The sequence below is a fragment of the Natator depressus genome, chromosome 28, assembly GCF_965152275.1.
Source record: "Natator depressus isolate rNatDep1 chromosome 28, rNatDep2.hap1, whole genome shotgun sequence".
NCBI lineage: Eukaryota > Metazoa > Chordata > Testudines > Cheloniidae > Natator > Natator depressus.
The window spans coordinates 13,403,482-13,415,138 of NC_134261.1; the positions used below are offsets into that span (position 1 = coordinate 13,403,482).

The 11,657-nt window shown below is 55.4% G+C and overlaps 1 protein-coding gene and 1 non-coding gene across 3 annotated transcripts in view; one reads left to right on the forward strand and one right to left on the reverse strand.

The window, feature by feature from the left end:
* Window positions 1-8,347, forward strand: part of LOC141978927 (zinc finger protein 251-like) — a 29,165-nt gene extending 20,818 nt beyond the window's left edge. Inside the window, exons 2-5 of one of the 2 annotated variants that reach the window (XM_074941321.1) lie at window positions 2,178-2,266; window positions 4,414-4,540; window positions 7,062-7,175; window positions 7,492-8,347. In XM_074941321.1, coding sequence (XP_074797422.1) covers window positions 2,195-2,266; window positions 4,414-4,540; window positions 7,062-7,175; window positions 7,492-8,066 — 888 coding nt within the window. In that variant the 5' untranslated portion in view covers window positions 2,178-2,194 and the 3' untranslated portion in view covers window positions 8,067-8,347. Of the gene's footprint in view, window positions 1-2,177; window positions 2,267-4,413; window positions 4,541-7,061; window positions 7,176-7,488 lie in introns of both variants that reach the window. The other variant, XM_074941320.1, reaches the window with a different exon arrangement.
* A 2,876-nt stretch (window positions 8,348-11,223) lies between these two features.
* TRNAS-GCU (transfer RNA serine (anticodon GCU)) lies at window positions 11,224-11,305 on the reverse strand. The gene has a single exon. It is a non-coding gene; the product is annotated as a tRNA-Ser (tRNA).
* Window positions 11,306-11,657: the final 352 nt, after the last annotated feature.

Consider the following 11,657-nt stretch of genomic DNA (forward strand, 5'->3'; position numbering starts at 1 on the left):
CCCCACAATGCCGGGGTGCCCCCGCTCTTCAGGCGAGCACAGTCACACCTGTTAATACCCAGGAGCTCGTTCTCAAAACCTGCACCTTCTTGTCTGGTCTGCTTTCTGGGGGTGACTTCCATGCACCTGCCGTGTACTCTGGGGTCACTGGGAAGTCCCAACTTTTCTTTTCTTTTCTTTTCTTTCGGTAAACGTACCTAGTTCTGCAAAATCAGAAAGCGTATCCATGTGGCCATCTCTCTACGCCGAAGGCCACAAGCCGACTTTACCGCAGTTCCGCTAACAGAAGCCAAATATAACAAAACAAACAGCAAGCCAGTAAATAAAGGCAGGCTATAATAAAGCCAGCCAGCCAGTTATGCCTTCCCCCAGCACTGAGATGCAGCCACCTCTGGGATGGGTCAGTGGCCATTATTGGTCAGGGACAGGGCTGGAAGTTTCTTAACTATTGTGGCTCCTCCGTGCCCTCCATCCTCCGGTGAAAGCATCGCCCAGGGCTCCCTCTGCCTGTGTGAATGGCTGGCAGGGGGTGCAGGTATCGAATCTGTGTCACAGCTCAGGGACCTGCACCTGTGTTCCCCCTCCTGGCCCATGCTTAGGCTTCTGGCTCCTCGCAGTCACCTTGCTTGGGCAGAGACCTGCTGCTTTCTCCCTCCGGACCGGGGTGTTTCCTGGCCGCACAGCTCCCTGCCTATACAGTGATATTCCCAGCAAGCCAGACTACCCGAACAGGCCAGCGTCTGTACCCGGCTTTTTCTCCAGCTGCTGTGAACAGCACCACGGCCTGCAGTTATATGGTGCCACGCAAAGCTTTCTGAGCAAACGCTTATTCTTAAGGGGAAAACATTAGAGAGAACATTTAAACAATAAAAGAACCTACAGGCCTGCTAAAAAGCTTACCAGAGCTCCTCTCCCCCCCAACACACCCAATGCTCCCCCAGGGCCTGGCAGGTGTCAGCCCTTCAAACCCCACCAAGGTTTGTGGTTACCAGCTGAGAACAGCCTTAGCTCATAACCAGAGCGGCCGCAAACAGTTCAGTCTTTTCTAGACTCAGCTGGGGCCTTTGATCTCGGCCGCATGGAACAGGTGATAAGCTGGCAGAGGCCTGCTCCTCTGGGCATAGCTCCAAAACGGGGGTGGATTAGCACACGTGCCCATGGGGCCCATGCCCAGTGGCCCTGGCATGCGTCCCTTCCCCCTCCGTGCGGAACTGGCCCGAGCCCCCCTGAACCCCTGCTGCTCACCCTTCCCCCAAGGCTCTTTTGGGCAAAAGTTGGCATCTGTCCTGTTTGCCCAAATGCCTACTTTTGCCAAAAAAAAAAAAAAAAAGTCGAGACATCCAGGGCCAGAATGGGGCATCTGGTCACCCTCCAGGGATTCGCACCACAAATGTTTTGGTGGCCACAGAATGCGGCCACCAATTCTTGCCTGGCAATTTTTCCTGAAAATCCTTAATTAACTTTAGAGGGGGGAAAAGAACCAAATAAATACGCACATGCCCATGTCCAAATCATAGCAATTTATTTGGGCTGGGTCTTTTTTTGTAGACTCAATAATAAATAATAACACATAGTGGTCTCTATTCTTTACTGGACCTAAGCAGACGAGAAATGCCGATAAGGGGCTCTGTATGTTCTTGTCTTTTTTTGTTGTTTCTTTTGATTTTTTTGGTTAATTTTTTTTTTTTTAACTCTGGCTAGCTAGTCAGCCTGCGTCTGTGAAAAGTGAGATTCGTCCGTCGGTTAATATCACCTCTCACAGCAGCCGACTTGTTAGCTGGCTGGGAGGCCGTGAAAAGTGATATTAACCAACATAAAAGTATCACTTTTCACAGCAGACTCGCTCGGCCCTGGCAACCCCGCGGGCAAATTAAGCCTCGGATGGGGTGGTGGGTAGGGCGGGGCCAGGTCTGGGGAAATCCCCCCAAAAGACTCCTGCGGTTCTGCTCTCTTCTGCCCTTTGGGTCGGAGTCTGTGTCACTGGGAGAGTTTCAAAATCTCCCTCAGTTTCGTGCTGCTGGGAGGGGGCTGGGGCCGGGTAATAAAAACGGGACCAAGCGTTTTCTCAGCCTGGCCCCAGCTACAAGGTTTGTCTGCAGGGAAAAGCCCCTGGGGGGGGAACTGTGCTGTGACGTGAACTCAACCCCGCTCTGACTGCCCCCCTTTCCCCCTCCCAGGCTGCCGAGCCCTGGCCATGGCTTGCTCCGGCTGGTCCCAGCCTCCCCGGGGACAGGGAGCGGAAACAGGGGCCACGGAGCCCGCTCAGGTAGGGATCCTGGTCGAGGGAGAGGAGCAGTAACTCCCCAGGAGGGAGAAACTTGTGGGGAGTTTGGTCTGGAGGTGGGAGAGGGCAGGAAACACCCAGGCTGGATAAAAGGAGGGGGCCAGGGTGTGACCCACCTGCAAGGGCTTGTTTCACCCGGGCCCGTGATTCCAGGAACAGACCCATGAGGTTTGGGGGTGGAAGTTCCCAAATTTGTGCAACAGGAAACAAACCCCCCCCCCCCCCGCCGCAGAGAAGGTTGGGAAAAATTACGAGCTCCCCAGTGCTGGAGCCGCCAGCCAGAGTGTAGAGGAGTCCCTGTGTATTTAACACAGTTTTATTAACCAGGAGGTAAATAGCACGTAACCGGGTAAAACCCTATAGTCAGGGTCACTGCTGCCCACGCCCGATAATACCCACGAATGTCTCCAGTCACGTGTCCTGACCCAGCAAATGCAAGAGTCCCGTGGGCCGGCGGACTCCCGAGGATCCTTGACGGCCAGTGACTACGGTTAGCAACTTGGCTGACAGCTCGAGCGACTCACGCGGGGGAGCACGTGGCAAGTCTGTCCACAGATTTAATAGGCGGCAGGTAGTAAAACCCCCAAACCCTTGAAGACACAGCTCAGGGAGCTGGAGGGCTAACTCAGGCTGGCTGGGAGGAAGGGGGGAGCTTCCCCAGAAAAGCTGTACAACCCGGTAGGGTTGCCAGGTGTCCTGTTTTCAACCCGAACGTCTGGTCGAAAAGAGACCCAGGCGGCTCTGACTGGGCCGTTAGTCGGGTTGGCGGGGCTGGCAGGCTCCCTACCTGGCTCTGCGCAGCTCCCCGGAAGCGGTGACATGTCCCTGTGGCTCTGAGGGGCAGAGGTGGCCAGGGAGGCTTCATGCGCTGACCCCGCCCTGTGCGCCGGCTCCGCAGTTCCCATTGGCCGGGAACCGCCTGTGGGTGGAGGCAGTGCGCACTGTGCAGAGCCACCTGGCTGCGCCTCCGCCTAGGAACCAAGGGAGCCCCCTGAGGTAAGTGCCACCCAGAGCCCGCTCCCCTGTGCCCCAGCCTGGAGCCCCCTCCCACACCCTAACTCCTTCTTGGAGCCTGCATCCCCTCCTGCACCCCAACCCCCTGCCCGAGCTCAGAACCCCCTCCCACACCCAAACTTCCTCCTGGAGCCTGCACCCCATACCCCCTCCCGCACCCCAACCCCAACCCCAGCCCTGAGCTCCTCCCGCACCCAAACACCCTCCTGGAGCCTGCCAGGACTCTGGGGGAGCCTCCTCTCTGGGAGCAGCCTGTCTTCAGGGCAAGAAGCTCACCCGGCTTCCACCTTCCTGGGTCTGACCTCGGAGCATTCAGCCTCCCCTGCCCCTCCGTGTGCTTCCCACAGCGAGCCCGCCCAGGCGGGGTCCTGGGGAAGCCAGAGGGTCCTGCCCCCCAACTCCGCAATCAGACGTGACTCTCAGCCAGCCGGGAAAACAGAAGGTTTATTAGACGACAGGAACACAGCGTAGAACAGAGCTTGCTATCACAGAAATCAGTGACTTTCAGCCACGTCCATCTTGGGAGTCCTGGCCCAGATGCCCTGGACTCCCCCTCTTCCAGTCCCCCCACGCAGACTGCCCGCTTCCAGCGACCTGACCTCCGACACCCCCCTCATGCCCCTCCTCCGTCTCTTTGTCTCACTTCCCGGGGCAAAAGGTGTCACCTGGTCACATCCCTGTCCTGGGGCTCAGGTTACGAAGGGCACCGGCCATCACCTACATGCAGACAGCTGGGCAAACTCACCACCGGCCCCGAGGGCCTCAGCAAAACCCACACACCCAATTCCCACCACCGACGTCCTGGGGCAGTACACAAGGGAAACTGAGGAACGCAGAGAATTAGCATAGGGCAGTAAGACTCTCATGTAACATAACCAGGTGAGTAAACCCCCACTTTGTCACATCCTGTTTCCCTCTCTCTGCTGGGAGGGGCGAGGGTCTCTCTCTTTCTCCCCTCACCCCGATACCTCCTGGCTGCTCTGAGCAAGCTGGGGGTGGGACTCTGCTGACTGTGAGCCTCCCAGGGTTTGCATTGAGTTGGCCCTGCTCCCCGGTGACTAGTGGGGTTGTCACTGGGGCAGCAGGTCCTGAGCGGGGGGCTCTTGCTCTTTCAGGGGCCGGTGACCTTCGAGGAGGTGGCTGTGTATTTCACCGAGGGGGAGTGGGCTCTGCTGGACCCCGCTCAGAGAGCCCTCTACAGAGACGTCATGCAGGAGACCTACGAGACTGTGACCTCGCTGGGTAAGGGTTCCCGTCCCCGCGGTTCTTAGAAGGGGGAAATGAGGAGTTCAGGTTCACGTCACCCCCACAATACCACCTTAACTCTGCCCTGTCTCAGCATCACCCCAACATGCCAGGGACACACACACCCCAGCCCTGTGCCCTGCCCTGCCCCACAGCACTGGGAACAGGGCCCAGGCGCCGAATAGCACAAAGTCTCACGCCCGTGGGGAACGGACGCTGCCTTCGCTCTGACACGGAGCCTGTTCCACACGCACCACCACAGACGTGCAAACTGTTCCCCTCCCTTCACCTTCCCTCTGAGCCATTCCTTCACCACCCCTCCCCGAGCCCTGGAGACCCCTCGCTTGCGTCCCACCAGACGGCTGAGCGGGCCCGAGGTGGGACCGCCCGCGGGCAGCCGTGACCGGAGGCAGGGCGGCTCCATAGCTATCAATGGTCTGTGTCTGTGCCGATGCCTTACTCCCTAATACCAGGTACCCAGCTCTTTACTGAACCCTTACCTACCCCAACGGGGGCGGTCCGAAGAGAAAGGCCCTATCGGCCCAGCACAGAGCCCTCTCTTTGAATCCCTCCGCTGGCTCTCTGAGGGTCTGGCACGGCAAAGCAGCTGCTCATCTCACAGCCTGTCCTCTCTTGTTCTGACTCCCACCTCCGAACAGCCCGTGACGCCAGCCTCCATCACCCCCTCGTTCCCTTTTCGAACAGTTCCCTTCCTGCCTTCTCCCATGTTGCTCCTTGAGCTTTGCTGGGCCCATGCACATCCGGAGACGACCTCGGTCTCCTCCTTCCCATCCCTCCTTAACACTCTTCTTCTCCATGATGCCCACAAAAACATAACAATGGCTAGACTATTGGCGTGCCAAGACCACGGCCCGTCATGGTGACCAACAATCGTCCTGGTGTTTCCTTGCACTCCCTCGTCTCTCCGTACCCACCTATCCCTCGTCTCGTTCTCAGATTGTCAGCCTTTGCGGGCAGGGATTTGTGTTTGTAAAATGTCCGGCACCCTGGGGCCCTGATCCACAGCTGGGACTACAAGGAGCTACCGTCAGAGAAGTTGATAGTCAGTAATAATGGGAAGAGACTGGGCCTGGGCGGCCTGGCAGAGGGAGGTTTGGGTCATGAGTTGGCAGGGCTGTGGGTAACGGGAAGGAAGGAAGGAACACAAGGAGTCTCAGGAGGTGGGAGGGCGGAGATTGGTAGGAAGAAGGCGACCTGGTATCATAGCTACACGTCTGTCTCCTTCCAGGTCTTTCCGGGCACTGTCACTTAACAAGGGACCACCCCGGTGTGTCTCAGCGTGAGCCATTCGCCTTCCCTTTCTGCTAGTTTTCCTAAGCCGAATTATTCACACAATTAATATGCTAATATCCAGGTCAACACACAGCATTCATCAACATTACGGTGCAGCTCCAACTCTGTCTCGGTCGGGGGTTGGGGAAATTGGACCAAGGGAGACCTGGGAAGTTTGTGGTGGGGGTCAGTGGGACATAGGGGAGGGGAGGTTTGGGGGATGTGGAGCTATGGGGGATCCCAGACCATAAACCCAGAATCCCTGCCCAGGCCATATTGATAGAGAGCCTGCAGCCCCTTCTTACGACAGTCCAGGTTCACTTTGGTGTACGTACTTTTTTCAAATGTTATATTCTCTTCTCCTCGCTCTACGGCTCGGGGCCTCCCCCTACCACACACACACATCTCTTCCCTGCACCCTGTGACCCAGCCACCTTTGCTGAAACCTCGTGTTCCTCGCAAAGACCATACGCTCCATCCCTGCCACACACGTGTGCTTTCTAGTGATGTCCTCAGTTGGTAGGGAAACTTCTGGGGACTGAAAGGGTCTCACTTCACCCACTCTCCATCTGCAGCAGCCACAATCTGTCTTCACGGCAGGTTCCTGGGATCTCTGAGTCGGTCCCTCCTGAAGCCGCAGGGCCTGATTCTTCTTTCTCCTTTCCAGAGGCATCAGGGTCTGTTGCTCCTAAAATATAGAATCTAATTCACTGGAGTTATCCACACACTGGGGGATATTCATATACTCCCTTCCATTACCCCTGACTTACTAGAGTCCCTATTTCCTCAAAATGTGCTTTCCTGACATACAATATCTCTGAAATACGGCATTCTGGGGCCTCTGCGCTCCCTCTTCTTCCTCACTGTGCTGAACCCCACCAGCCAATGCTCACCTCTTCCAGCTCTCCTAGTCTCTGGTCCTCTCTCTGTCAGAAAAAAGCATTTCCAGGGGGGACTACCCACAGTCTGGAGTCATCACTGCCTGGGACATGGAATTAGCTTTGCTGTGTTTTAGGAGTTGGATGAGTGTCTGGCCCTGTGTGGTCACAGGAGAGATGGGGATACTTAAATCCCCCAAAGGCAGAGTGTCCAGCACCTTTGTGCAACTTGGGAGCCGGGCCTGGTTTTTTACTGCCTTAAAATGGCCTGGGGTTAAAATAATATTTTTTCTCGCAAGTGTCCCATGAATTCACCTGATGTACCTTGTTTTCTTTCCCCCGAGCAGGGTTTCCAGTTTCCAAACCTGATGTGATCTCCCAGCTGGAACAAGGGGAAGAGCCCTGGGTCCTAGATAACCAGGACTCAGAAAACCAAAGGATCCTGAGAGGTGCCTGCCCAGGTGAGGAACAATTAAACCATCTGTGATTCCCTACAAAGACCTTGTGATCTCGCTCAGTTCAGCATTGTCCCCAGCATGTGCCATATCCTCAGGGCAGATATCGCTCATGGCTTCCTGCCCATCCTGACTGACACCTGGCAGTAGCTCCCTCCCTGTCCTCCTGAGTGTTTGGATAGGACGTGGGAGCAGAATTGATCCCTTTTCTCTCCCCTATGGGGAGCGCTTTGGGGAATTCAGTTCCTGATTGTTTCCGTCTCCCCAACACTTACATGGGTTGTCCATTCCTGTTCCTGAGGTTTCTCTCTATCCCCAGCAGGTGGTGGGATGGTGAGTGAGAACGGGGAGCAGACTCTTCAGCAGACGGACGCGGAGCAAGTGAACCCACACAGGATGGTATTGCAACGAGCCAAAGGGCGTGTGTCCAGACGGCTTGAGCAAGGAAAATCTCGTGAGAGTCAGCACAGGCCAGCGAGGCAGCAGCCAGGGGAGAAAGCGGGTAAATCCGTTAATTGTCGGGCAACTCACAAAGACCTCAAGGGAACCACAGGCCAGCACAGAATCCTCACCGGAGAGAGAAAAAACACCGGCGCTGAGGGTGGGAAAAACTTCCGTAGACGTTCGACCCTTATTAGGCATCAGAAAATCCGCACCCGGGAGCGACCCTATCAGTGCCGTGCGTGCGGGAAAACCTTCACGCGGCGCCCACACCTCATTAGACATAAAATAATCCACACGCGGAAGAGGCCCTCCGACGGCTGTGAGTGCAAGAGACGCTTCAGCCAGAACTCCAATGTTATTAGTCACATACTGGTCCCAGTGTATACCCCCGTGCTGGTCCCCGTGCTGGTCCCCGTCCTGGTCCCGGTCAGACCCCTCTACTGGTCCTGGTAAGACCCCCATACTGGTAACAGACCCCAATACTGGTCCCAGCAAGATGCTCATACTGGTCCCAGTACTGCTCCCAGTACGTACTGTGACACAGTGGGAATGTTCTTAATGTTTTCTCAGACTACTGTGCGCGTGCCTCAGTTTCCCCTATGCGTCACTCAAGTGTTTGGGTGGCGGGGTAAGAGTGTATGATCATGGCAGCGACCCCTAGAGGGCAGGAGTGACTGGCGGCCTGGGACAGAGACCAGCCAACGCTCTGTAGCCTGGCAGCTGATGGCCAGGCCACCTCCTCTGCAAGACACAGGAGAACCGGGTGGGTGGGGAGGGGCAGGGCAAGCCCCTGCGCCCCAACTCCATTTCCCTGGCAGGAACACTGGGGGATGGAAAGGGGGGGGACTGCAGGCAGAAGGGGTGGGGAAAGGCCCCCACTTGCTCTGGCCCAGGGCCCCACAAACCCCTAATTCTCCTCTGGGAAGAATAAGCTACAAGCGGCCTGGGATGGGCCCTTTAAGGTCGTCAAACAGTTAAATGAGGAGAACTAGGTAGTAAACCGGTCCAGCCGGGCTCACAGCCTCTGCGTGTACCACGTCACCATGGGGGAGCCGTAGTGAGACAGAGAGAAGGACTGTCTGGCCATGGGGTGGGCTCTTTAACAAGTGCAGCTGGATCTATTTGGGCGGCGCTTTACTGTGTACGTGGACCACTTGCCTCTGATGTGGTTGCACCAAATGAGAGGGGCCAGTGCCAAGCTGCTGAGATGGAGTCCGGTCCTCCGGGATTACGAGAGGGAGGTGGTCCATGTTAAGGGGAGGGCCAATGTTCTAGCTGATGCTTTGTCAGAGAGACGGGGGGGCCTGACCTTCCCCAGGTCACCGGTTAAGTGACCCCATTCAGTTTGGTCTCAAAGGCGGGGAGAGATATGACAAAGTGGGAATGTTCTGAATGTTTTCTCTGACTACTGTGTATATGTGCCTCAGTTTCCCCTATGTATTTGGGTGGTGGGGTAAGAGTGTGTGATCATTGCAGCGACCCCTAGAGGGCAGGGTGTGACTGGCTGCCTGGGACAGAGACCGGCCAATGCTCTGTAGCCTGGCAACTGGTGGCCAGGCCCCAACCTCTGCAAGAATCAGCCAGCGGTGTTAATTATGCAGTCGCGTTTCCTGCATTTGGGGAAATCGCAGGGGTCAGCACAGCCGCTGTGCAATGGATGAACCTCACCCTGGGAAAACCACCTTGATGATCCTAGGTTTCAGAGTAGCAGCCGTGTTAGTCTGTATCCGCAAAAAGAACAGGAGGACTTGTGGCACCTTAGAGCCTAACCAATTTATTTGAGCATAAGCTTTCGTGGGCTAAAACCCACTTCATCAGATGCATGCAGTGGAAAATACAGTCGGAAGATTTGATATACACAAAGAACATGAAACAATGGGTGTTGCCATACCCACTCTAATGAGAGTGATCAGTTAAGGTGAGCTATTACAGACCTAAAAGTGGCAATTCTTCAACAAAAAAACTTCAAAACCAGACTCCAACGAGAAACTGCTGAACTGGAATTAATTTGCAAACTGGACACCATTAAATTAGGCTTGAATAAAGACTGGGAGTGGATGGGTCATTACACAAAGTAAAACTATTTCCCCCTGTTTATTTTCCCCCCTACTGTTACTCACACCTTCTTGTCATCTGTTGGAAATGGGCCCTCCTGATTATCACTATAAAAGGTTTTTTTTTCTCCTGCTGATAATAGCCCACCTTAACTGATCACTCTCGTTAAGAGATCCCCATTGTTAAGAGACCCCCATTGTTTCATGTTCTCTGTGTGTATATATATAATCTTCCTACGTGTATTTTCCACTGCATGCATCTGATGAAGTGGGTTTTAGCCCACGAAAGCTTATGCTCAAATACATGTGTTAGTCTCTAAGGTGCCACAAGTCCTCCCCGTTCTTTTTTCTTCATGATCATAGTGTCTCCCCTGCCAGGTGTTAATGCAGAGCAGGTGACCTGCCGACCCGGGAAACAGACAAAGGAAGGAGGAGGGGCAACAGCGTGGCTGAGGCCAGGCAGCTGGAACTGGTTCAGTCTGGGGTTTGGGGACTCGGGGGGCAGGGCTGGGGCTCTGCACCCCCTGCCCGCCAAGATGGACTTTGCTGAAAGTTCCTGATTTCTGTGCTGGCAAGATCTGTCCTGTGCTGTGTTCCCGTCGACTAATACACCTGTTTTGCAATGCTGGCTGAGAGTCAGGTCTGACTGTGAAGTGGGGGTGCAGGGCCTCCCCGGCTGTCCCTTCCTGGTGGACTCGCAGTGTGGAGCTTACGGGGTGAACAGGGGTGGGCTGATGATTGCTCCAAGGTCAAACCCAGGAGAAGCCAAGGCCGAGCAGGCTCCTTGCCCGGGTGACAGCGTGGCCGGAGGGGAAGTCACGGCGCACCAGAGTCCTGGCAGAGCCTCAGACAGAGCAGTTCCCGAGCACGTAAACCTGTAACTCCGTGACACAGACCCCAGCCCTGGTCCCAGAAAGACGCACATACTAGTCCCGGGGCCGGTCCCAGAACATACCCCAGAAACAGTCCCAATAAGGCATGCATGCTGGTCCCAGTACAGGGACCAGTTCTGCCGTATGCACTGGGACCAGTGCCAGACCGGTATGGGGGGGTTCTACTGGGACTGGTTTGGGGGGGGTCATACTGGGACCAGTACGGGTGTCTCACTGACCTAAACGCACTGAAGGGAACCAACTGCTTCAACTCCTTACCCCCCACAACCTGGACCCCCAAACCAGGATGCTTTTCAGCCTCAACCCAGGGCCTCCCTATACCCAGTGCCCCTCAGTCCCAACCCACAGCCCCCCTCCTCTGCAAACTGCCCCTCAGTCCCAACCCACAGGACTGGGGCATTTTAATAATTGGGGGAGGTCCCAGGTGTTGCGGGGAGATTATGAGGATGTTACCTTTTGAGATTAAAAACTAAGAAATACAGAAGGAGAGAATTCTTTTAGAAATCTCATATTTTGATGGGTTTTTCTTAGAGCAGGGATCCAGCAGGCCAGTCTGACACCTTGGGAAGGTTTTCATGTGCGGGAAGCAACATGGGTTGGTCTGTAACTGCACCAAAGGGGGAGAGGGCTGCTTGTAAAGGAAGAGAGAAGGCGAAATGCATCCGATGAGGGTGGGATTCGAACCCACGCGTGCAGAGCACAATGGATTAGCAGTCCATCGCCTTAACCACTCGGCCACCCCATCTGAGCTGCCAAGGCTGGGACAGGAGGAGAAATCGAAGGCCAGCAGAGGTCGGGACAATAAGGCGTTTTTAAATATTAAGCGGGCGCAGGGTCTGAATGAGCTCCCCGCTCACATCTAGTGAGGAGCTGGGGGAAAGACGTCAGGAACAGACCGAGTTTGCACAGACCTGCAGCTACGCAGCACGGTGGAGCTGCTTTGCCAAAAGGGCCAGTTTTGTCTGGCGCTGGGTTACAAATCACTGAGATGTTGTTATCCTTATTGCATGAGTAAAGGGCGGCAGAGATTCCTTACCCTGCCCTGATGGAGGGGCTAGGGGGGTGAGGTTCTCTCTTTTACTGGACTGCAGACAACT